The sequence below is a fragment of the Hippocampus zosterae genome, chromosome 16 (genome assembly GCF_025434085.1).
Source record: "Hippocampus zosterae strain Florida chromosome 16, ASM2543408v3, whole genome shotgun sequence".
NCBI lineage: Eukaryota > Metazoa > Chordata > Actinopteri > Syngnathiformes > Syngnathidae > Hippocampus > Hippocampus zosterae.
In genome coordinates, this window is record NC_067466.1 from 16,733,801 (window position 1) to 16,759,306 (window position 25,506).

General features: G+C 48.3%; 2 protein-coding genes across 3 annotated transcripts in view; both read left to right on the forward strand.

Moving 5' to 3' along the window:
• LOC127587895 (transmembrane protein 132E-like) overlaps positions 1 to 12,469 on the forward strand; it is a 33,630-nt gene extending 21,161 nt beyond the window's left edge. Inside the window, 10 exon segments of the mRNA XM_052046367.1 lie at positions 645 to 788; positions 6,662 to 6,867; positions 9,745 to 9,764; positions 9,767 to 9,814; positions 9,817 to 10,023; positions 10,114 to 10,143; positions 10,146 to 10,312; positions 11,361 to 11,424; positions 11,427 to 12,286; positions 12,288 to 12,469. Coding sequence (XP_051902327.1) covers positions 645 to 788; positions 6,662 to 6,867; positions 9,745 to 9,764; positions 9,767 to 9,814; positions 9,817 to 10,023; positions 10,114 to 10,143; positions 10,146 to 10,312; positions 11,361 to 11,424; positions 11,427 to 12,286; positions 12,288 to 12,446 — 1,905 coding nt within the window. The 3' untranslated portion in view covers positions 12,447 to 12,469.
• A 6,323-nt stretch (positions 12,470 to 18,792) lies between these two features.
• On the forward strand, positions 18,793 to 24,322 carry LOC127588262 (DNA repair protein RAD51 homolog 4-like). Of its 2 annotated transcripts, XM_052046915.1 has the most exons (11): positions 18,799 to 19,028; positions 19,100 to 19,201; positions 19,280 to 19,341; positions 20,761 to 20,879; positions 21,676 to 21,757; positions 21,974 to 22,108; positions 22,489 to 22,593; positions 22,664 to 22,754; positions 23,393 to 23,463; positions 23,534 to 23,698; positions 23,834 to 24,322. In XM_052046915.1, the coding sequence occupies exons 2-11, from the start codon at positions 19,120 to 19,122 to the stop codon at positions 23,927 to 23,929; spliced, it is 1,008 nt and encodes a 335-aa protein (XP_051902875.1). In that variant the 5' UTR covers positions 18,799 to 19,028; positions 19,100 to 19,119; the 3' UTR covers positions 23,930 to 24,322. The 2 variants fall into 2 exon arrangements, with proteins under 2 accessions (XP_051902876.1, XP_051902875.1); XM_052046916.1 differs by having other exon boundaries at positions 18,793 to 19,201; positions 23,809 to 24,322.
• The last annotated feature ends 1,184 nt before the right edge of the window (positions 24,323 to 25,506 follow it).

Genomic DNA, 25,506 nt, shown 5'->3' on the forward strand with positions numbered 1-25,506 from the left:
GGGCTCGGTCGTCCGATTGGTCAGCGATGATCGCTGACCAGGAAGCTTCATCATCTCATTTTTTTTCCCTCACTCAGTTTGCCGCACTTTCAAAGTGAAAATATTCCACTTTTTTTTTGGTCGCTCCCAAATGCTGTGCTCGTCAACGTTTGAGTCACTTCTTGGCCTTTCTCTGCATAAATCCACTTTTATGATTTTGTTGTTGCGTAACAACTCAACTGGCAAAGAGCGGGCTGGCGGCTGTCATCTTTTTATTGCTGTCTGTTTATCATCCCGTCTGTGTTTACCTCGTTTGCATACTTTTGCCGCTAATGAGTTCTTCCGGAGATGTCACCTCTTATTTTTTAGCCCCCCCCCCCTCCCACACCCCCCTAAACTTGCCAATTACGTTAAGACGCGCACCTTCATCAGGGAACGTTGCGGAAGCGACAACAGAGAAGATTATCGACTCTTCGCACGGGGGAGAGCAGCGCGCCGTGACCTTATTCATCGATCGGTCACCGCCGCTAGCCCGATTAACATAAGAGTGTGTTGACAAAGCGTTTGTTTACTACTTTGCTTCCTGGTTTATTTAATACACTCGACTCGCTGGTCCCTGGAGGAGTTCCTCACTCTGGTCTCCCCCCCCCCCCCCCCCCTCACAGGACACGGAGATCATCAACACGGCCGTCCTGACCGGTCGCACCGTGGCCATCCCCGTCAAGATGGTGTCCATCGAGATGAACGGCGCCGTCACCGACGTCTCCGCCTTCGTGCAGTGCAAGTCGGCCAACGAAGACATCGTCAAGGTATCGCAACGCCAATTCGCTCATTCACTGCCATTGACGACCGTAGACGTCCAAAATACATTTGGGTTCAACGCAACTATTGTGTTCACCTGAGGTTGGCGATTAAAAAAAAAAAATTAAGTTACATTTTCTGGAAGAAAAAAAAAATCTTGTCTCTGGGTGGACTTAAACAAAGAGTAAATGCATTTGATTGCCGTGCCTGTCCCCCCCATCCAGTAGTAATCGTTTTTTTCCGGACCCCCTAACAACAGCTACCGGACCCCAGCGGGTTCGCGCACCTCAGTTTGAGAGCCACGGCCATAAAATGCGTCTCCCGTCTGGCCGGGGAAGTCAATTTGGGCCGAGTTGATCCGGTTAGGCGGCGGCAGCGCGGCGCATGAGCATAAAAGCCGCCATGCGAGGCCCCTTCTCAGCGCGTCCTCCTGATTTGATTCCCTTAAATAAAATCAATAGTTCATAAACCGCGGGCAGATACATCAATGCGGGCAAAGCAGTAAAAAGCTCCCCGATGTGCTCGTCCGCCGCCCCGTCTCGTGTACTCCGGCCCTCACGTTGTTAACTTTAGTGGCGGGGCTGCAGGCGCAATAAAAAAAAAGAAGAAGAAGAAAAATAAAAACAGCGAAACGGACTAAACCAAAGTGCTTCCCCAGGATGCCGAGAGTTGCGGCGCCGGCGTTTTCTTGTATTTTCCAATCAATGCATATCAAAGACCACCACCCCCTCCTCATCTTCAAAATGTCTTTCAAGTGCAGAACCGGATTGATTTCCCCCTACGCGGGGGCATATCGCTCCGCTTCTTTTGTAAAGGTTGCCAATTTAGTTCCGCGCCGCTGGAGAGGAGTGCGACTCGTCCTGACCGTCAAGACTTTGACTTTTCAGCCTCGTTGCCCGATAGCGGAAAGATCTTGCCACTCTTCTCCCAGGAGATTTCTGTTGGAAGTGGTGGGTCGCAATCTCTTTAAAACGCCCACATTGAAAGTGCAATTGAAGTCGGCCATTTTGCTTGGAAGCAGCCATTTTGGGGGCCGATTCCATTGCGCCACAGATCGAAGAATTCGGCCCCGAAGCCGCTTTCACCGATCCGCGTGAAATTAGTTGGATGTGTTGATCACAACGGGCTGCACAAAAAAGTCTCAAGGGCCCATGATTGAAATTGACGGTTTGTTTTGAAACAGCCATTTTGGGCTGGGATGACACCAAAAAAATGGTCACCCCTAAATGGCCAAGCTTTTTTTTTTTTTTTAACCTATGTCGTCTACTAGTTTGCTGTCACGCCGAGAAAAAGAAGGCAAGGGTGCCATTTTTAACTTGCATGCCTCGTCTTTTGGAATCATCATAAATACCCCCGCGCCCCCTTCCTCCTCCTCCTCCCGTCGAATGCTAAATTATTAATTGAAATGGATCTGGCGGGGCTTTGGGGCTCCCGTCTTGGTCGGGAGGTAATCAGAGATTGTAATCTCCTGCAAATGGAGTTGGGGCCGGCCGCTTTGGACTCCTCCGAGGTGCGGTGCGGCAAAGAGGGCGTGGCCTGGGGCAGGATGCCGGCTCATGTGTCCCGCCTCTCCTCCATGTGGAAAACCTCAGTTTTCCATCGGGTTCATGCAATTTTGCAGGGGACTCCACCTCCTGTCCGCAGCCCCCTCCAGAGGTGTATTTGGGACGGCGGCGACAAAGAGACGACGTCATTCGCCGCAACGTCCGGCTGGCCCTGACACTTGGAATACTCGTCAGGGCTCCCACAGCTATTCTCCGCTGATAAATTTGGCCCGCTAATTGCGAGTCGAAAGCTGTTAGCGACTGCAGCGGGTGTTCCGTCCCCCCCCCCCCCAACACACACTCCGCCGCAGTGCCACTAATGCGCTGTGGCATCCGCCGCGGTGCAGGCAGATTGTTCGGGCGGGGATGCGTCACATTGTGTCGTATTTAACGCCGGATGAAAAAGTGGCGGGGTTAATAAGGGCGACGCCACCCAAGGGCCTTTTTCACATGCATCCGTTCTGTTACATTAACGGCTGGAGGAAGAAGCTTCATCTGTCCTTCAAACCAGCGATGCTTCATTGCCGTTCACTCTGTCGGACTTCGCTCAGACGCGGTGGCGCGAACCAAAATGCTCCGCAGTCGTGCGTCATCCGTTTTATCTTGTGCCGGATGTGCAAAATCACAAACATCTGCACGATACGTTTGCTCACTTACAACCAAAATGGCACACTTCCTGTGTGTGTTTTTGCCCATGACCTTTTGAAACTTTTTGGATGGGCCGACTTATGATGGACTACCAAATTGAAGTTTGTCAAGTGCAACTGCAGTCAGCGGCTGATCTTTTTTTTTTTTTTTCCAAAATACTTTTAGAAATGGTTAAGATGACCCTGAAATTCGCTGCTTCAAACCTCAAATGGCCACAAATGTCTTCCAATGCATCTTTGGGCGTGGCTGCTTGAGGCTTTTTTTTTGTGTGTGGGTCACGTTGCTCACCAAATTTCATGTTGCAAAGTGTGACGAGGAGTGGGGGCTGAATTTCGGACTGAAATGTTCCTTCAGCCTTTTTTGGTGGGTCTCATTGTGACGTATGTGCTGACCAAATTTCAGGATGCTCAGTGCAACTGGATTTGGGGATTTTTTTTTTAATGCATGATGATGGTTTTGTCCAAGGCAGTCCTGTGACCTCATCCTCTGCCCCCCCCCCCACCCATGTCCATCAACATCCAAAAACTGACTTCCCCGCTTGCGACTTTCACACCTTTTGGGAAAATCTCATCCAAACGCTGGCAGCCGCTGTCACGACGACTTTTGTGACTGAATGGGAACAAAGCTCCTCAAGCAGTTTCCCCATCTCGCTGCATTTTACATTCCCCCCCCCCCCCCCCCCCACTCCCTCCCTTTTTCCGGGCCTCAGATCCTCATTAGCCTCATTAATCTGAGTAACAACAGGCTAATGTCTGTGTAACCGTGTGTGTTGTACGGCTAGCTCGGCTAAATTAGCCGGCATCCGTTTAGCGCACATCCATCACAGCGACGAAAGCTCCTTAGCGGCGACATTAGCTGTCCGCTAATGCCGAACCATGTGTCAGCTTTCATTCCATTTAACACACTGTCACTAGAGAGGGAGGGGAAAGAAGAAGAAGAAGAAAAAAAAAAGCGACCCCCGCCGCCTTGGGCCTGGCAATTAATCAGAGAATGTCGGGATATGAGGAGAGCTGATGGCGCTTCCTTGTTCCCGCATGTCATTCATTTGTGACACGTCCATACAAATTGAAGGAGATTATGGTGTGTGTGTGTGCGTGTGTGTGTGTGTATGCGATCCACTTATGCGATAGCAGGTAATTAACGTGCAGCGGCATCTGGGCACTGGCGAACACAAGCGGCAGTTGTTTGAGGCGCGGCTGTCCTGAGCAGACCTTGGCAGGCTGCAATGGAGATTTGGAGACGAGATTTTCTTGTTTTTTTTTTTTTTGGCCATTGTTTTGGTTTGTAGATTTTTCACGCTGTCACGCTGGGTGACAAGGACCGGGCTGGTATACTGTAAATGAATGAATGAATGAATTGTTGATTAAGCAGCTTTTTGTGAAAAGCAACCCCCAAACAAACAATTTAGATTTTTAAAGATTTGGGGGGAAATGTCATTACATTAATACATTTATTCCCTGATTACATTGTACATTTTTACTTTTTCATTTTTTAATTTTCAAATATTTTTGCTCATTAAATTTTTTTATATTTTTTATTTCACATATATATTCATTTCCTCATACCCGATTTGAAAATATTTGTAATTTGTCTTCCCATTTTAAAGCCAGGCTAAATGAATCTCGCACTTTTTAAATTGATACATTTTTTTCCATTTTTTTATGCATTTGTGTTAACTCCTTTCAGTCGGAATATTTTTTTAATTAAAAAATCAATATTAATTTTTTACATCCAATAATTTTTATGTAATGCCCGTTTGGTTTGGGGTTTTTTTTTCTCCCTTCTCCCCTGTGCCCGGTTGACAGGATGCCACAGCGCCTTATCTCTCTAACCTTCACATGGCGTCTGTTGGGGGCCGGCGGTGGCACGCGTTGGCCTTATCTTCTGTTTGACATCATGTGCGCAAACACAACGGGAACAAAGAATGGAAGGAGTGACGACTATTTTTAGCATCCAGGTGGCCGGGATGTTTGTTGACTTAACCGAAGATGGGCAGAGACACAAAATGACGGTACATCGCCTGCCTCCTGGATGCTAATCGCTGATAGCATGAGATCATCTTTGTGTTTAGAATGGACCTTAAAGGGGAAGTCGAGCGGCCATTTTGCCTCACCGTCGCTCAGGTATCGGCCAATCGCGGCGCAACTGTTTTCTGAAGCTGAGCCGCGATTGGTCGTTCCACGAGCAACTCTGATGTCATTTTCAGTCGACAGCAAGTGGCAAAATGGCCGCCGCCTGAGATTTTGCTGTTGATTCCGAGTCGACAAACACGATATTCGTCCTAAGGTCGTGTTTGGACTAATGAAGGCGCATAGAAGATATTATTGTAAGAAAAACAAAAATTAATTGGTGGTTTATTTTCCCTTTATGCAACCACAGTAGCATTTCCATCTCACGTTCGAGGAACTTTGAGTCCTTTGTATGAAAAAAGATCAGATCCTCAGATCCCTCGAATGGCGAGGACCCCCCTCCCAGAGCTCCCCCCGCATTCATTCTTCCGGCCTCGATCAATGACCTCGGAACCGTCAGGTGTACTGTATTTCCCGCGCCTGAAGTTTCCGGCATTAAATTAGCCGAGGCACGGTTAGCCAAGCAAGCACACTCAATATCGCACGGCTCGCTTGCTCGCGGCTTTAATGGATACTGAAAAATGATGAATGATGTCGGCGAGACCCTTCCAACGCGCCGCAACACCTGTTCTTGTCTGCGGATTTTTTTTTTTTTTTGAAAGCCGGTAGACGGCCTCATCTGCATATCACCCGTCCTTCCCGTTTTCCGCTCCTGGTGGCGTCGATTCCAAACGGTTTACATACGAGACAACGGAGGCAGGCGAGAAAGTGACACACTACGCCCAATATCACGGTTTTGCCCCGTTAACTCTTACGATCCGTCCCGCCTCGCGCGACCTTGAGGACAAGCGCGGCTTTTATTACCCTGTTAGCCCATACGGAGAGCCGCGGTACCTCCGCCCAAGGAGCTTACGTCGTCACCAGCCGCCGCTCGCGAGTTAGTTTACGGCGCGAGAATCGATTTGATGGATTTCCAGTCAACGGGACGGGGTGGGGGCAAAGTGCTGTTGAGCAAGGAAATCATTTGAGATTGGGACGCTTTCCACATAGGAATGGCGATGATCCAAATTATTATTATTTTTTTTTCACTTTTCATTGCACAAGTTCGTCTTTGCAATTGTCCCGTACGTAGTACACATTGGAGACCTGGAATTTCAACCAAAATGTCCCGCACGGCACCTTCAGACTGCTCCTCGGTTTCTTATGTGAGCTGTAGTCATCGTAATCGTTCTTCGCAGAGGACAAAGAATATCTGCAACGTGAGCAATATTATATTTCCCGCTTAAAGACTGTGACACGTCGATGCTTTGCGTCGCTTGTTCGATTTCTGTGCTGCTCTTGGTTCATTTTTTTTCCCCTTGTGGAAATGAATTGTTAATCAACAATTCATTCATTCATTCAGTCTTGGCGCCCTTGCAGCGCGCCAAGACTCAGCCTTGGAACAGCAAATAAACAATGCGATTGACAGCAAGCTACGTGCTCACTCCGTATATCATCACCCGCGGCCCCGCCACCCTCCCCCCCCCCCCCCCCCCCCCCCCGCTCTGCCGCTGAGGCGACCGTTCCCCATATAGAGCCGCGCTCCTTACCTTGACCTTTCCCCCTGGCTTTGTGCGGCAGGTCTCCATGAATTGCGACTATGTGTTTGTCAACGGCAAGGAGACGCGAGGCTCCATGAACGCCAGGGTCATCTTCAGCTACGAGCACCTAAGCGCACCCCTGGAGCTCACCGTCTGGGTGCCCAAGCTGCCTCTGCGGGTGGAACTGTCCGACGACAACCTGAGCTTCATCAAGGGCTGGCGGGTCCCCATCCTGCCTGACCGCAGGTGAGGCACCATTTTGTTTTAAAAAAAAAAAAAACAGCAAAATAAGGACCATTGTAATTGGGGAAGAAAAAAAAAACATTTTGCAGTTCTCAAAATCGATCTTGGCCTCCAGACCGGTCTCAAGACTTTGTGTCATATTATCCGGCGCTAATTATCGGTCACTGGTCTCGGCAGCCTTCACGAGTAGCCGATAGCTTAAAACAAATCCTGTCTGGGCCCGCTACGATCGTTGCGATCGGTACTCACCTGCCACGCATACGAAACTTCTTTCATTTGTTTCGTTTGTGTTGCGGCGACAAGCTGAAGATGTTGTTGGTGGTTACCCGTTAGCACGTGAACAATGGCGGCCATCTTCTTATCACGGCGCACAAGCTATTTATAACATTTCGAGGGTTCGCGAGCTTCACAATTCTTTTTCCTCGGGTCTTTATTTCCGTCACACTCATTATCCAAAATGTATTGAACACGCTGGTCAAAAAAATACTTGGAAGTGAAAACCAGGAGTCTTTTTTTTTTAAAATGTTTTTCTGGCCTTGTTTTGTTGCAATTAGCCTCGCCGCCGTAGCGTTGCCAAACGAGGCTCTCAAGTGCGATTTGATCCGCTTTGTCATGTTCGCGTCAGAGCCCTCCCGACGCATTTAGCCGACGAGGCCGAGCCCGGAGCCTTGATTAGCGCCGTGAGGACGCGTACGGCGAGGCTTCTCAGAACAAACAAGTGCTTTTCGCACCTCGGCGCTATGCTCCGGAACAATTGCAGCTGTCGAGTCGTGCGTTTTCTGTCTCGATGACAATTTCATTCCATGTCGCTGCATTTTTCTTTAAGCTCATTTTTAAAACACAAACATTTGGAGAGAAATGCATTTTTGTGGGGTTTTTTTCTTTGTAAAGCGCACACAAAGGCAGCATGAAGCGCTTGGGCTATTTATCTTTCGGTAGCACGTCTGACTGAAAGATGCGCCGCTTCATCGTGGCCTCCAATGGGAGATTGAAACTTGACTGAGTTCTGTCGCCCTCTATGGTGGACTAGCGCATTACAAGAAGTGAACTTGCAGCGTGCTTGTTCGTGTTGTGGATAGACACAAAAAAATTTGGCCTGGCTGGCGTCCTCGCCGACGGAGTTCATCACCATCCACCCCAAAGCGCTCCAACGCCCGAGGAATACAAACGACGCCTTTAAAGCGCTGGCGTATGGACAGTTGGGAGACTTCAAATGACCCTCAGCGTCTTTTTTTTAAAGAAAAAAAAATCCCACTAACGGGTTCATTCACTGAACCTCTGTTTTTTCACGGAGGATGCGTTCCAGAAACACGGGTGATAGCTGCCAAATAGAAGCCCCGTATTAAAAAAAAAACACACACACACACACGAATAATACCGTTTTTTTTTTTTTAATAGATGCGTTTAAACACACTTTTTATCGTCTGCCCTAATGTTTCTTCTCACTCTGGCAGTGGCGAAATGGGCGACTGTCGTATAAAATTACGGCAGAATTGAAAGGAAGACTTGCTCGAGCGAATCATTTTTACGACGAGGGGGGGGTGTCGTAATATTACAACAACAAATAACATCAGGAAAACTAGCTAGGCTCATATGCGTTTATCATCTATCATGTATAAAATAATAATAATTTTAAAAATCCGGGGCGGGGGGGGGGGGGGGTAATTCCATGTGGATGTTCGCTCCTGAATGACGCTGCACAGTAATCAATTGAATTTTCGCTCAGAATGTTCTGCCCCGCCTCCGCTTCCGTTGACTTGCCGCGCGGTGGACCTTGGCTCACTCCCGCAGCAGCAACAACAATGAAATCTCCCGGCCCGCAGTGTCTCTTTGTGACAGTCAGCCAGACAATAATCGGACGAGACGCTTTTCATCCGGCCCAGCGACAATCAAGCGGCGCACGTCTCGCGCGGAGCCGAAGCGCCTCGGCGTCTGGCCGCGTTTTACTTCGGCAGTCGGGCGCGCGGGCCGACTGTAAACGGATCGGCAGGGATTTAGTTGGAAATGGTACCAAGGAGGAGGGGGGGAAAAAAGTCACTGATGATGTCATCACAATGGCTATTAAGAAACATCAGCGATGCTGTAAACAACGGCGTTCTCCGTGTCGGGCGCCAACGTTGCGCCGCCGACTCAAAAGTGGGCAGCTGCCCGCAAACCGCCGAGACGCGCGGCGGGCGCCATCTGTTCTTAAGGGGCCGCGCTCACAATTTGTCATCATAACGCTGATGAGACGCTCGCTCGTACTCTTGCGCCGTCGCATTATCCCGTCTTGATGTCGAGAGGGGGGTGGCAGTGGTGCCTCAACGATAAGCAGCTGCTTTTGGATGAAGCGGGGGTGGTGCTGCTCGAGCGGCGATTTTCTCCCCCCCCCTCCTGTGATGTCATCACTCCCTTTATCGGCGCCCACTCAATTCATGAGCGCGTGTGATGTCATCGGTGATGTCATGCTTTTTTGCAGCGCTTGTTTTCCAAAATTCGAGCAGCCCAAAATCTGGTGTCGGGTCAACATAAGGTTGAAGGTTTCTTTGTACCCCAAATGGTCTTTTAATTTTATTTTATTATTTTTTTTTTTGGGGGGTGTGAAGAGAAAAACTCTCCCCTGCCGACAGTTTGGCTCGCGCATCATAGTGCTGGGTCAACACAAGCGCGACCCCGGCACCCTTTGAGGGATCGGGACTCTTTAAGCAGTAGCTCGCGGGCGGACACGGGAGGCCCACGTAAGACCCCCCCCCTCCCCCCTTTGCCCAGACTGTCTCTCATAAATTGGAATTTAGAATTCCTGGGGCCAGTTCGGGCCATACTCTTCAAGTTACAGTGTTGGGACGGCCACGTCTTTTTAAATGGTTTGAGACCCTCTTTGTCCCCCCCCCCCTCCCCCAGAAGCACCAGGGACAGCGACGGCGAGAGGACGAGGACGACCGACGGGTGAGCCGAGGCTGTACGCTGCAATACAGCGGGCGCTGGACAAAGTCCTGACGCAGTTCCACACCACGTCCAGCGAGGGCACCGAGCAGGTCATCACCATGCTGGGGCCCGACTGGCAGGTGGACGTCACCGAGCTGGTGTCAGGACTCGCTCAAGGTGGCAGACCCCCCCGCGTGGCCGAGCTGGTGGACAGGACGGTCCTGGTCGGCCTGGAGCTGGGATCCACCGTCTCTAAAGGTTTCCGACCGGGCGCCCGCTGTCTCCCCCCCCCCCCCCCCTCCCCCCCCCCCGCGCTTAAGTTAAAGGGCGCTTTGCCGTCGCCGCAGGTGGACTCGCCGCTGGCCGTGGACGCGGCGCTGGGCAGGCGGCCTTCGCCGTCACCGACGACAAAGTTTCCATCAGCCAGCTGCGCGTCCACGCCGTGTCGGGGTTGAGCCTGGCGCTGCGGCCCAGCCCCGGCAACAGCCACACCTTGGTGGCCAAGGCCACCGGCCTCCAGACGCTCGCCGCCCCAAGCAGGTACGCCATGAGAAACGTCATCGCGGAAAAAGCGGATAAAAAGTCACACCCGTCGGAAGTTTTTGGGTTTTTTTTTGCTCACCAAACTCCCCGAAAAGATTTCAAAGAAGGCATCACGGTCTCGAATAAAATGGAAAACAAAAATGATGAAAAAACGATGAAGTCATTGCAGCAGTCGCTCAGCGTGGGAATATGCGACGACACACCGCGGGGGCGGGGGGGGGGGGGGGCGCAGGTGTCGAGTGAGCCAGCCATTCAATTGCGATTTTTTTTTTTTTTTTTGGTGTGCTTTCTGCTCACCGGCCACCTTGAAATGTAATTAGCGCAATGTATTGAGCGGGCGGGGTGAAGAGCGATAAAAGAAAGTCTGGGTTGGCAGGGAGGGAAAGGGGGGGGGGGGCAGTGGGGTGTCCCCTTCTCTAAGGACTCAGACGGCCATTTCAGGCCGCTTGATTTGCCGGCAAATCCATCATGCTTGAAGTGAGCACAAGTAACATCAAGATGCCCCCCCCCCCCCCCCCCCCCCCCCCCGCTCACATTTTGTCATGCCTGTCAGTTATATTTGTTGATCACATGCGGAGGTTCTTTTTTTTTTTTTTTTTTTTTTGAATGTATTCTTATGACAACATGTGCAGATGTTGGGGTGGGGTGGGGGGGCTGTCAAAACAGCCCCCCCCCCCCCATGTGGTCACCACGCACCTTTTATTCCAAAACTCGGAGCGGCTCTCTTTTAACGTCTCGAAGGTGAGCGAGGCGAGTCGGTGTTCAAACGTTTGTCGCCGTGGCAACCCACATCGCGATGAGATGAAAACATGTCCCGAGTTTGAAACCCAAAGAAAAGCAGCGTGTGAACGGCGAGAGGAAGCGCCTTTGACGTACGTTCGCGACGCCAGCCTGAGGGAACATCGCTTTGGGTCGATGGGGGGGGGTCGCGAGAACGCAAACGCGGCGTCGGCTCGCCAATGCCGCCCGGCTCCAATTTTTCTCAAAATGGCTGCCATTGCGAGATCCCTCAAGGAATTGCGTTTGTGTGCGCCCTTTCCCGCCAGGAGGCCAGCTTGTCGGTGTGGATGCTTTTCAGCGACGACACGGCGGCCTCGCTGACCTACTTTGACCCAAGGACTACAACTTCAACGCCTCGGCGCTGGACGACAAGGTGGTGTCGGTGTCGCAGGAGCCGCAGCAGCGTTGGCCGGTGGTGGTGGCGGAGGGCGAGGGCGAGGGCGAGCTGCTGCGCGTGGAGATGACCATCGGCGAGGCCTGCCAGAAAACCAAACGCAAGAGCGTCATCGCCTCGCGCGCCGTATATGTCAGGGTGCGCTTCGGCTCCGACGACGACGACGACGACTGGGACGAAGAGGGCGGGGCCGAGGCGCCGACGACGGCCGGGGGGCCCGACCCGGACGGGCGGCTCGACGACGCGTCCGACGAGCGCCCGGCCAGCGTTCCCATCGGCTACACCGACCTGCCCACCGCGGGCAAGGGCGTGCGACCCGCCCCGACGGACGCGGCGGAGGGCGAGGAAGAGGAGGAGGATGAAGACGACTTTACGCCGTCGCCCCGCAACATGAGCGACCTGGAGATCGGCATGTACGCCCTCCTGGGGGTCTTCTGCCTGGCCATCCTGGTCTTTCTCATCAACTGCATCGTCTTTGTGCTCAAGTACCGGCACAAGCGCATCCCGCCCGAGGGCCAGGTCAACACGGACCACTCGCACCACTGGGTCTTCCTGGGCAACGGCCGGCCGCCCGGGGCCCAGTGCGAGCTGTCGGCGCGGCGGGAGGCCGACAGCCCCCCCGAGCCGGCGGCGGCGGCGGAGGGCGGCGGGCGGACCTGTTGCCACGGCGACCACCACAGCAGCGGCAGCTCGCAGACCAGCGTGCAGAGCGTCCAGGCGCACGGCCGCGGCGACGGCAGCTCGGGCGGCGAGGAGGCCGGCGGCTCGCCCACGTCCAAGCGCAAGCGGGTCAAGTTCACCCACCTTCGCCACCATGCCCGCCGCCGCCAACGACGACCTGCCCTACAACTCCGTCCCCGTCGCCGACGACGAGGACATCCAGTGGGTGTGTCGGGACATGGGCTTCCAGGACCCCGAGGAACTGCACGACTACATGCGCAGAATAAAAGAAATGGCCTGAGGAATCGCGGCGGGAGGGCATGGGGGGGGGGGGGGGGGGGGGGTGGCGTGGTGGTGGGGGGGGGGGGGCTCCTTTTTAATCGCAGACACACCGAGAACGAAAAAAAAAATGGCCGACCGCCATTTGGGTTCGTTGGTTCGGTTGACTTTGCGCAGCCCTGTAAGCTTATCATGGCACTAAAGGAAACGACGGAAAAAAAAAAAAAAGGCAGGACGCATCAAGGAAGCCAAAGACTCGACCAGGCGGCGGCGGACGAAAGAAGCGTTTGCGACCCGCGCCGCAAACTCTCACAGACGCTTTTTTTTTGGGGGGGGGGGGGGCCAAAGTGGATTCTTTGTCTTCATTGTCCTTGGTGTCGTCGCTTCGCATTTACTGACATTTTTCTACGTGTCACGTGGGGGGGAGGGGTCAGAAGCCCCGCCCGGCGACTCCTTTTCGATGGCTCGCCACTCCCCCCCCCCCCCCCCCCCCACCCCCTTTTTGGTCCAATGCCTTACGACCACGGACGGTCGGAGACTCGCCGGCGGCGTAGCGTCCGCTCTGTAGCAAGCGGCTTTGGTGTCGACGTAGATGAGGCGCCCCCCCTCGCCTTTCCGTTTTCTCGCTCACGTCATCCGGGGTCCTTTTCACTCGGCGTGGCCACTTGAGGTTTCGGTTGGGTCGCCTTTGTTTCGGCTCATCCGGTAGCACGGACACTCCGGCTCGGTTTTTTTTTTTTTTTTTTTTTTGTGGCTTCTGCAGCTCATCCCGCTTACGACTAATATGGGTCGGAAGGTCAAGGTCACCCGGGCAACTGAATCTAGGTTACACACAATCTCAGTTTTTTTTTTTTGTTTTTTTTTTACAAAACTGAAATCATCACCGTGCCACATGTGTTGTTCAAATGAGTTTTTTTTGGGGGGGTGGGGGGGTTCTATGAACGAATCTGATGCAAGTGCAGACAAAAGGTCATCATGCCAACGCGTCGTCCGTTTTCATCCAGTTCACCTTTTCATCTGCGTAGCATGTACACGTGAAGTCAGAAGTCATCCGAGTAGCGCAGCCGTGTTGTATGTCATGCCCCCCCCCCCACGACGTACGATCGAAATAACATGCAAATCCGCCTTACATCTCAGCTGATGAATTTGACATCCACTTTAACATAAGCAATAGAAACGGGAGATTCTGTAACACGGAGCTAAGAAAAAGGAAAAAAAACTGCTATCTGAGCACCAGTCGCAACTGCGTTGCTCGTATTCGGGGAAACGCCGCATCCGCCTCACATGTAATGCGGGTATTTCGTCGCACGTACTCGGGGGGGTTAACGCAATCGAGCGTCTCACGTCGCTCATCAAATCCGTCGCGGGCAAATCCGAGAGATTGACGCAGGAGCCGTTTTGTGGGTGCCTTTGTGTGCACTCTCGTATAGTTTTCTGAAAAAATATCCGCGCAACAAGTGTTATTGGACTAAAAGCCACCGCGGGTAGCCGGGCTAATCCCGCTTTTAATTAGCCGCGGCGTGTTCCGCTTTGAAGGCCGGCGTCCTCAAAGCTAAAAAAAAAAAAGTAAAAAGCAGCTCCTCCTTTGGAGCTCAATGGAGTCACCGTGAGATGAAAAAGGTTTTTGTCACATTTTCCCTTTTCATTCTAAACAGCAACGGATGCTCTTGGATATGTTTTTTTTTTTTCCCTTTCCTCTCTTTGTGTCAATAATTAGCCACATTTAGTCATCAAGGCACCCGATCCGGAATCGTAACGTTACAAATGTCAAATGACGCATTTTGCTTTGAAAGTCTTCAAAAGCGAAGAAAATAAAAGCGAAACGGACACCACGGGGAAGCGGCAGTACAACAGGCCAAAATCCTGATGTCAGCTCCGCTGGTTGCGGCCCGCTTCCGGTTGGATTTTGCCCAAGGGTCCTTCGGGCTTTTTTTTTTAATTGATGCTTTGTTGCAATGTTTGCGTCCCTCTTGGAATTGGAGGCAAATTTATTTTCCGACATTCACGCCCCAAAATGGCAGCTTCCAACTCGATTGGCCAACTCCCCGTTGGGATTTCGGTCCTTGAGAAAACCGCCGTTTGGCTTGCAACCGTGGAATTGAACTCAAAATGGTCAACTTCCTGTTCAAGTCTGACCACTGCACACTCCCGCATTTTCGCCGACAACATTTGGTGACATTTTGTTTATCTTCAGCATTCATGTCAATCCGTTGCCAGCTTTGGTTCCTCCATGTTCCTGCCTTGTTTCCTTTTCCCTTTTTTTTTTTTTTTTTTTTAATGGTAACACTGCTCGGGCGCACTCGTTTGTATTTTTCTTACAAGCTGCTACTCGGAATTGGGTCCTCGCCGCCGCCGCCGCACTGCCCACCATGTTCCTGTACAGAGCACTGATTTATTTCCTGTATTCTCTCGGAAGCAAATCCTTGTATTTTCCCGTTATATGTAAAACAGAAAACAAAAATGCGAAACTGCACTCAAGCTGTGATGGCTCTTTTTTTTTTTTTCCTACGCGGACTTGCAACGTGTTGCCGTTCAGATCTTTCCAAACGATACAAAAAGGACTTTTTCGCATTTATCGCCCCGTTGGGGTCTTATGGTGGCTGTGAAGCTTGCACAAACTTATTTAAAAAGTATCAAGTCTTAAGACGCATTGTGTTATGGCTGTGTAGCAAGTACAAACCTGGTTTAAAAAAAACTAATTAAAAAAAAAAAAAAACAAGAGTGTCCGCTCTTCCACATCGAATTGCGGCCTGCCCCCGAACGGTTTGATTGTTAGTTCAAATAATTCGACTCCAGAGACAGACAGCAAAACAACCTCAAAATGTCAAAAAAAAAAAAAGTGTGATGGAAGCTTTCAAAAAAGGTGTTTTATTTATTGATGTATTTGTTGGAATCCGGTAGGGGAAAAAAAAAAAAAGTGCTGTCGCGGCGGGCTGTGATCACCCGTCAAGTTGCTCCCCAGCACGTCGCGAATCTCTTTTGAATGCTGTTGCGCATCCGCCGCAACTGTCGCATTTGGCCGCCTTTCCTTGTAAATCGCGCTGAAAAGCTTCCGGCAAACGTACGTCGCTAACGATGCTCACACGCATTCTCGTGCGGCAAATTGAGGAGGAACCAGATTTTTTTTTTCTTGAAATCGTACAACAAACGGAAAGTACAAGAAACCCGCGTCGTCGTTTGGGAGGAAAAGTCTGACCAGCTAACTTACAAATAAACACAATCCCCAAAAAAGTACAGAAATTGATTCTCGGGCCTCGGTTTCAAAAGGACAAGCAAATCAATTGTGGAGTTTTTGCGCAGTATAGCAAAGCTAATTTCCACAATCCATGCTGCAGAGCTCCCCCTACAGTTCAGAGGGGGTTATTGTCACATCGTATTGAAGGATCCAAATATGCTCAATGAGTTGATGAATGCAAAATGCAACGAAGCGTTTAGATTGTCACATGTGGCGAAGGTGTTCAAACTATTCAGATTATCAAAGTCGGTGTTTGGTGGGGTTGTCACGGCAACAGCAGCAATTATTCAAGCTCCCATCAGCTTGATTCTTAAGCAGCTATTTTCAGAGAGATCCCGTAATAGGATCTTTCAACTCAGTGAGTACCTTGGTTTTTTTTTTATTTCCCGTTTCAGTGGAACTAACAGGGAGGGTGATTGTCTTTGTGTGTGTGTGTGTGTGTGTGTGTATTTTTTTTCACGTGTTTTATTTGAGCTTTGCAGTTTTGCAGCCAAGGACAAGTGAGCTATTTTTCATCGCGCGGGGCCAGCCGGGCCGCACTTTAAAGGCACCTTTGTCAAGTGTTACCTCTTTGAACCCCGAATCAATGAAACTTTAGCCTCCCTCTCGATCCTGATGATGACACTTGCAAGGCTTTTTTGATTTATCTTCTGTGTGTGTGTGTGTGTGTGTGTGTGTGTTAAAAAGACTCATGGATAAAATGAAACATTGAAAAGCCTTTTGCGAGCCTTCGCCTTGTGCCAGGAGACGGCGACAATGGCGCGCATCCAGGTCTGGTACATGTTTTATGAATGCCGGGGCCCCAATTTTTTATTTTTTTTTTTAAGAAAGCAGCACGCGTTTGTCAACATGTCCCAACCTATAAGGGCGAAGGGGACACGGTTCAGCCAAACTTCCAGTTACGCAAAAATAGTTTCTAGCCGAGCTAAAAAAATAAAATAAAATTTAAATCCCTACCGTTACTTTATTTTTATTTGCTTGATTACTTACATGATTTCCTTAATTTTAAAGTTTAAAGAAATGTTTTCTCAGAGGTGCCTTGAGACACAAGTACAATGTGTTCTGTGACCAAAAAGATACCCCATCATATTGTATTTGATAAAAACAGACGACATCATCTTCAAGCTTCTTTTTCACATCATACTTCCTCCCTCCACTTTTATTCAACATCAACTGCGTAACACGATGCTTCACGTGATTCCAAAACAGCTTCCCCTTCATATGCACTTGAGTCAATAAACGACGCCCCCCCTTCCCCACCCCTCCTTGTACAATCGGGCCACAATTTACGAGAAACCCCGCCGTATATTATTCACCATGCCGGTGCAGCCAATACGGTGGCGAGGACAGGAAAAGGTGTCCACTGGGTACGGGAGGACAAGAGGTTTTACGGCCTCAGCTGGAGCAGTCACGCCAGCGTGGGCGTCTGCGGGAGGCTGATAACCTCCAGCCAAACATGTCCCACCGACTTCATCACGGACACTCAGTGGGCCAGCAGGAGGAAATGCAGCAGGGGATGGAGGGGGGGGAGAAGAAAAAAGAAAGGGAAGCGAATCAACTGCAGCACACGACTCAAAACGTAGGCCGACCTGAGACGGACTGAGCTCGAAAACAAAACCAAACCGTTTTTATATTTTATTTTGATAGTAGGAGTAGTCTATATATTTTTTTTCGGTGTCAGTCATACCTGTGATCCAATTTTACTTTCGCTGTCACACGCACGTTTGGCTTCTCCTGTTTATTTTGGGTGTAATTCCAATGTCAACAACTAGATGGCAGCACAATTGATTTTGATTGAAAGAGTTGAACGCGAGAACGTAGTTGAATGAAAAGCGAAAGTGCTTTCTGAGCATCCTAGTTTTTTGCTGAACGTAATTGAATATCAAATTCTCTACAGTCACGGTTTTTAGGCCTACAGAAAATAATTCCTGTAGGTTCATAGACTACATCTTTGCGCATAATTATTGATTGATTGGGAAAAACGGGGTTTGTCACTCGTGGCAACGTTGAAAAAAAAATGCATTAAATTCAATGAAGCTTTTTGGTATTGAAAAAAATATTACCAAAAAGAAATACAAAGAAATTATTATAAGAATGTGACACGTTTTTTTCCCCCTTTGGAAATATTAGACAATTTCTGTACATGAAATGTATAGAAAGTAAAATATTAAATTTTTAAAGAACGATAAAACCACATGAATTAAAACACGGTGAAGAGGTTTTTGTTCGTGGCAGGAAGCGTAGCGTTTACAGCACTTCCTGTTCTGTTACCTCCCACTTTTTCCTCTTGTCTTTTATCAGCCGTAACATTTGTTTTAAATGAGACAGCTAATCAGGTGGCGGAGATAGAATTGTTGCAATAAAGGTGATTATTTGAACGCGGCCTCGGGCTTTTTGCACACTCCCGAGCATCCTGCTGGGGCTGCTTTAGTTACCATGGCGATGTGGAAACTTTAAAAAAAAGAGGAGTGTAAAAGATCAAAAGTTTGCTCGCGACCCAAAACATAACTCGGGAGCTCTTCAAAACTGTTGTCTCCCCATGAAGATGGATGGATCACCTGACTCGATCGTCAAATTCATATAGTAATCGTAACACTGCATTTAATATTTACATTCGATGTATTATATATTTATTTATTAATGTTTTAATCACTGTCTTTTATAGCAATGTTAAGTCATCACAGTGTTGATGTTATAGTTTATTGTTGTATCACAAAGTCAAGTATAAAGAAGTACATACATTAACCGCCAAATAGAGTATTACTGTTTTTTTAATTAATTGATAAAGGAATGAGTTTGTGTTATGCCATTGCTTTTCAACAGGAATAAGAGTACTTATTTTCGTGATAGTTTGATATCATTTGGAAAATATATCGAATAATTCAGTTCAAGAAAAAGATTAATGACATAGATAAATTAATGACTCATAAAAATTGAATTATTTTAAGTCATCATGTATTAATTTAATTCTATTTTTATAATGTCACCAAAATAATTTTGTCAGCATCTGAGAGAGGTTTTGTGCCTGTGGAAATGAGGTAGCGAAACAGTTAGTTACCACTTTTCGCTTGCATTGTGGGTATTGTAGTGATGTAGACTAGATTTAGCATTTGCTTTCTTGGCTGGTTAGTGAATTAAACTACGATACCCATAGTGCACCACGGTGGTATTAGTGAGTTTCCCCGCACGTCTTTTGAAACCGCACAACCAGAGTTATCTAGTTAAGTCAAGCAAGTCCAAGGCAACGTTTGGACTTCAATTTGGCCAACTTCGTCAAGAAATTAGTTTATTTGATAGAGGCTCGTCAAAAGACTGCGAAGTCCAACCCCCCCTAGCCAAGATAAGTTTGTCACAATGCTAAAAACGCAAGTACGCTAGCTTGTTTGGTTTCTCCAAAACTGACAGCAAAACTAGTTTTGAACCTTTTATTTGTAATTAAGTATTAATCGACAATGAGAGCATGGTGCTCTTGCGAGAAGGGATGTGCCCGGGACTGGATGAAGATGTCGTGCACCGTTTGCGGGATGCCCACGTTAAAACAGGTTGAAACGAGCCCTTCCAAACGACAACTGCGAATTTGCACAACGCATGTCGTTCTCTGGATCTTCTTGTTCCCACAGTGGAAGATCTGGTCTCGTCAGACATGGAGGACCTCGCACAGAAATGTTCGACGTCATATAAGGTATTGTTGTTGACACTTTAGGAAGGAAATCGACACTTTGGCGCAAAAGGGATGTCGAAAAATCCGAATGGCAAATCTAAAGAATTACGTGTGGCTCGTGTTTCCAAAATGAGCCATTTGCGCGGAATAATTGTCATAAGCACTGGTTTCGTATTGTAGTATCTCCTGCAAGCTGTTTACAAATATCTCGCATACTTTCAAAATGCACACTTTTGAGTGTAAACCATCAACTCGCCTTGCAAGCGTCTTGAACTCATGAAAACATGCAGGACCTTTTCACTTTTTCATCATTTGCACACATTAAAAGAGCGGAGAGATCTTGAGATTAAATTGTTTACAGTCTCTGTGTTGACCTCTTGGGTAGGAAAGACAAAACGTACTTTTTATTATTAAGTCCATGCAAGAAAACATGTTTTTCTTCCTGTGTGCCAATAATCAGGAAACCAGGCTTTTTTGGGACAGACGGTGCTTGTTTAGCGTGGGCAGGGAGAGGTCATGAGAGGCCAGTCCGAAATGCATTGTTTCACCTCATGTGGTCCTCGGCGCCCCGTCGCCCAGGAAACATTTGATTTAATCGTTACAAACAAAAAGCTCCAGCAGTGTCTGTCCTTGCCAATGCTATCTACATGCTTGGGCATTTTGTTGACACCCCGCCCACCCGCGCGTGCCCCACGATGGCTTTCAGGTCCGGCACGGTGACCCAGTTGAGGCCCTCAGACGGCTTTGGTCATCACGCATCAGGCTGCGGCTTCTTTAGCTGCTTTTAAGGGGGATGTGCTGTGCTGCCTTGAGATGCCAAATTTTAAAAATTGCATCGTGTTTGGACTAATTTGACTGTTGTACAATACTTTGTCCTATCGTTTCACTTTATAACAGAGAATTTACTTCGTAAATCGTACAGTTTTTTGTTTTTTTTCTCGATGGAGGCAATATTTGAATGTTATTATTTTTGTCTGATGTTTCAGTGTACAAAACAAACGAATTGGAGAGAAAAAAAAATAGACCGTCTTCCTAACCCCCTTCTAAAAGTAGCTAATATATCGATTAATCATTCTGACCCTAACACAAAGCTACATTGTCATTTTTCCACTTGCACGGATCCACTTTGCGAATCGATGAAGTGTCACTTTGCAACATACAACGAACACCATTTTTGTCATTTTACTCACATGACAGTATGAGTCACCGTTGAGTGCAATAAGTGTTTCTCACTCAGAGTTAGCCCTCAGGCAGCCTGTTAGCGGCAAACGACCTCTCCGACTTTTGACGAGCTCTTCGGGGTCGACTTCACGTACGCCTCGGGGACCTCCCACCCGAGGCGTCGGTCCGCTAATTAAACACCTTAACCCGAGTGCCGCGGCGGAGCTTGTTACTTAGCGATGGCCCGAAGGCGAAATCTCCTATTTTGTTCTCTGGCAGGCTCTGATAGCCATCCGTAGGGTGCTCCTGGCCCAGCACGCCGCCTTCCCCGTTTCCGGTGCCGACCTCTACGACGAGCTGCTCAGCTCCACCGCCATCCTTTCCACGGGAAACCCAGAGTGAGCGCCGCTCTGCCTGTGGGAGACATATTCCGTTCGCTCACCTCCGTCCGATATGATTGGGTGGGGACATCTGCGTACCTTAAAACTCACCAGTTTAGGTTTTTTTTTTATCCAACCCTGTTTCAACTGGAGGACACGTGCGAGTCAAACCAGCCGTAAGATTTTTTATCTATTTTTGCTAACCGGATTCTACTGCACATCTCCCCAACCAATCAATCACAGCCTGAGTCATGTCGATGTGCCTTCCTAAATTGAATTTGCATTGAGCCGTCGCACCCCGTGTAGCAGAATATGCAGCCAAGCGTGTCGCGGTGTGTGTGGGGGGGGGGGGTGCTCTAAAGAGTGGCCTTGTCCCATTTGGGCCCCAAAGTGGTGTCTGATGTATTGGACGCGTGAACGCCTGCTCAGCTGCTCGCCGTTTAAAAACAAACAGCAGCTACGGCAAACAGGCAAGCCTTCAAGGCGCTTCGTGGAAAGCACCGCACATTAATTTTCAGGCCAGGAAATCTTCCTACAAAACCACCTTGTTGATTTGAATTTTGCACCTTGAAGCCAGTGTTTCTCAGGCATTGTCAGAACTGGCTCCGGAAGCTTCCAAGAAGAAGCCCGGACGTGCCGTGGCTGCCCCCTAGCGGCATACGGGAGGGCCTGGACATGCTGGGAGGACACTAGATTAGGCACACCTCCTTTCATCTCGCGGAAAAGGCCACGCCCACTTTCGTACGAATTTCACAGAGCTTTGTGTCGTGCCGAATTTGCTGCCGGTCGAGTGATGGGTTTTGTTTGTCCTCAGCCTGGACGCGCTGCTGGATTCCGGCGTGTACACGGGCGAGATCACCGAGCTGGCAGGGGGGCCGGCAAGTGGCAAAACTCAGGCGAGTCAGCCCGTCACAAAGCACAAATAGCTTCTTCATTTACTCTTTTATTTGAGAGCAAATGATAGAGAAATAGATATTTTGCTCATAACATTGTCCTATTGAAATATTTTCTTAATCATAAAATACGACTTACTTTTTCCTTGTTATGATGATTGTATTTTCCTGCAGTGTACAATTTTTTATTTATTTTATTTTTTTTGCACGTGTTTTCAGGTGTGTTTGGGCGTGGCAGCGCACGTCTCGCAGCACTTGAGGCAAAACGTGATCTACGTGGACACCACAGGGGGGCTGTCGGCGGGACGCCTGCGCCAAATGCTGCGAACCCAAACGAGTAGCGACGACGAGCAGGTGCCCAAACCCCATCTCATCAATATTAATAACCTGAACAAAAAAAGAAAGATTGGAAGTCCAAATAAATAATTGTAGTTGCACAAGTGTGCACACCCTTGTCCAACTGGGGATGGTCAGAATGAACTCATCACATTCAAACTCGTCCTAAATTGGTGTCGGCAAACACCTGCGAACATTTAAGGTGGCGCATGTCAACACTTTTTTTTTTTCCAATTGTCATACACATTATTTGTCACAATAATGGTTAAAAAAAAATTGACATATTCACATTGGTGCTGGCATTTCCACAAGGGTGTGGAGACTTTTTATAGCCACTGTCGGATGTGCTGCGCCTCATGAAACGCACGTCGAAAGTCGAGTGTCATTTTGGCTGACAGATGGAAGCCCTGCAGAGGATCGCCGTGTACCGCGCGTTTGACATCTTCTCCCTGCTCGACTGTCTGTACCGGCTCGGCGGCGGCGGCGGCGGCGAGCTTCGGCAGGTGCCCGCAATCTGTCGCACACCCCCGAGGAGGCGGCGGATGTTGATGTTTGTCACGTTTGCCGCGGCAGGCGAGCAGCCACGGCGGCTCCGTCAAGGCGCTGATCGTGGACTCGGTGTCGGCCGTCATCGCTCCTCTGCTGGGAAGCAGGCATGATGAAGGTGCATGCGTGTTTGGCGGAATTCCACGCATACGTTTAGGCGGAGAAAGCTTTGCTTGCGAGGTGGAATTGGCGTAGATATAAAAAAGTGCCGAAGTTCAACCGGCAACTTTTTTTTTTTTTTTTTTTTTTTAGTCGTGACGCTTACTCATTCTCAGGGCCTGACCGATGTGGATTTTTTGAGGCCGGTTTAGATATTTCTCACAATAAAATGATATGATGATATCTGATGAATCAGCCCATTAATTTAAAAAAATATTCCCCGGGATAAAAGAAAAAAAAAATGAAGCTTATTTTTGCCAGTTGGAAAAGAACTGATATCACTCGATGAATTTGTCGGGCCCTGCCACAACTTTATTTAATATACCGGTAAGTTTATTTCCCTTTTTTTTCTCATTGCATTAAACTGAATGGTTCATGCCAGCATAAATCTGCAAATAATTCTTCATTTTTAGTTGATTTCAGTTTTTTGCTGTAAGAAAAATTGTGCATTTTTTATTCTTGGAAGAATTATTTTGTTTCCTCATATTATGCGCAGTAGTCCTTGTGTCCACCCCCCTCATACGTCTTTATTTACAAATATATATATTCTCACAATATTTTTTTTCTCATCCATAATATTAATTTTTTTTTGCACAGGCATGTACATGATGAGCCAAGTGGCCATCACGCTCAAGGCCTTGGCCAAGGATTTCCACATAGCTACTTTGGTGAGGACACACACACACGCGCACACACGCGCCGCAGGACATCACTCGGCACTGAGTGCCACGTCCGCAGGTGACCAACCACGTGACAAGGAGTGAAGAGGGCGAAGTGCAGCCTGGCCTGGGCGTGTCGTGGAGTCACGTCCCCAGAACCCGAGTCCTGCTGGAGCGACTCCCCGGGGCCAACATGGACCGACCCGCTCGACGCTGCGCCACCCTCATCAAGTCCTCCAGGCGGGTAAGATAAAAGCGCACTCCCTGCTGGATGGATGTATGGATAGCTACACACCTGCATTCGAATAAATCAAAATAAATAAAATATGTGAAGTTGAGGAGCCGCTGTGTCAGGTTGTCATGTCTTGGCCTTGCTCAGCCGTGTTTGATTCGAGCCGAGTTGGACCTTCAGTGGTGGAGTCGCTCCGAACGAGATACCTCGGGAAAGCGAAAGCTGGACACGGCAGATTCTTGACAACAACTGACTCAGGAGTTTGGGTACATTTACACTCTGGAATCCAGACACTATATTAGCCAGGGGACCTTCTGGACTTGTTTCTTCTGCTTTGGCGGCACTGGCTCATTTTAGCATCACAACAGTCTTTGCATGTAAAATTCACCGTAGGGTGCGGGGGTCTAGATTCCTCTATTGTTGTAATATTACAAGTTATTCTTATAAAATAAAAAAACAATGTACTTTGCTTTTATTTCTCGTGACTTGATCCGCCTCTTTTAAAGTTTTTTTTCCCCCTCCTAAATTTCAACTTTTATTGTACGAATGACTTTTTGTCATGTTATTTTCTTTGTTTAAAAAAAAATCATAACCACTCTATAATTCAAACTTGCCCAATAAAGTACAGTACAAGTTTATGTTTGTGAAAGTGTTTCTCAGATTGTTTACACATTTTCTCCATATTACAACTACAACCCCCCACAACCCCAAGAAAGGAAAAAAAAGTCATTTTCAGTCTTCTTGTAAAACATTTTGCAAGAATTTACTGTTTTTCAGACCTAATTTCGCGGTTCCTATTCTCACTTTTTGCAAGTGAACTGGATCCCTGTTTTGTTCACCAAATCGTAGGAAAAAATACAATAGCTTTTTGTTTAAAAATGAATGAAACACATCTAAATCAAAGTCCCGTGTTCTCAAAAGGTTGAGGTAAAATGCACATCAAGTTTGCCAAAAGTCACTAGAAATTAGTCCTTTGCTTACAAAAAATATTTTAAACAAAAAAGTAATTTGTTCACAAAATAATTAAAATGGGGGGGAAAATATAAAATAGTATTTTTTTCGTTGAGGGGAAAACGTTATTTGTTGCTAATTACACAACGAAGATAAGGAAGGAAAATGAATTCTTTTTTTTAATGCGTGCACCGGCCCAACATGGCTCCTGCACTGCGTGAAGTTCGTTTTGCGCATGCGCCAATGAGCTTCATTGTGCCCCTTTAAACAAAAAGTGCTCACTTTGACAAGCTAGCGTCGCCAAAACGGAAGTAATACATCAAAATAAAGTTCCAATTGCGGTCAAATCAGCTACGTGATCCAGCCTGTTTGACTATTTGACAATACAAGGATACACATCTATGATTCGAACAAAACTCACCTATGCAATGTTATGATCCATACAACGCCCCGAGTGGTAAATTTTAGTCTCTAACCGGAAGTGGCCAAACCATTAATGAAATATCGTTGACTTGACTACGCAGGGAGGCTACAACAATGCCACGGAGACTCCATTTAAACCCCACTCTAGCGCTCTGTCAACCGTCTACAAGGTACAGTCGAATTGATCGCTGGTTTCATAAATGATGTTCAAAATTGGAGTTTTGTGTGAAAAGAAAGAAACTGCCATCTGATTGTAGAACGGGGGCGTGTGGAGAGTCGTGTCGTGTCCGGCATGGCTAAAAAGCTAACTGAGAAGCTAGCCTACTCAGTTGTTGAAGTTACACGTCGCTAAATCTTAAGCAGTTGAAATTACATTCGATTCGCAGTCTGGTTCCGGCACAATCTGATTAAAAAGAAAAAAACAAGAAGCCGTGATTTTGAGGATT

What these genes read in the sequence shown, in the direction of transcription:
- LOC127588262 (XM_052046916.1), top strand. Translation starts at nt 19,120, where the DNA reads ATGGTGCTCTTGCGAGAAGGGATGTGCCCGGGACTGGATGAAGATGTC. An exon ending in AATGTTCGACGTCATATAAG is followed by an intron (nt 19,342 to 20,760) that starts GTATTGTTGTTG and finishes GTTCTCTGGCAG; the next exon opens with GCTCTGATAGCCATCCGTAG. An exon ending in CGAGTAGCGACGACGAGCAG is followed by an intron (nt 22,109 to 22,488) that starts GTGCCCAAACCC and finishes TTTGGCTGACAG; the next exon opens with ATGGAAGCCCTGCAGAGGAT.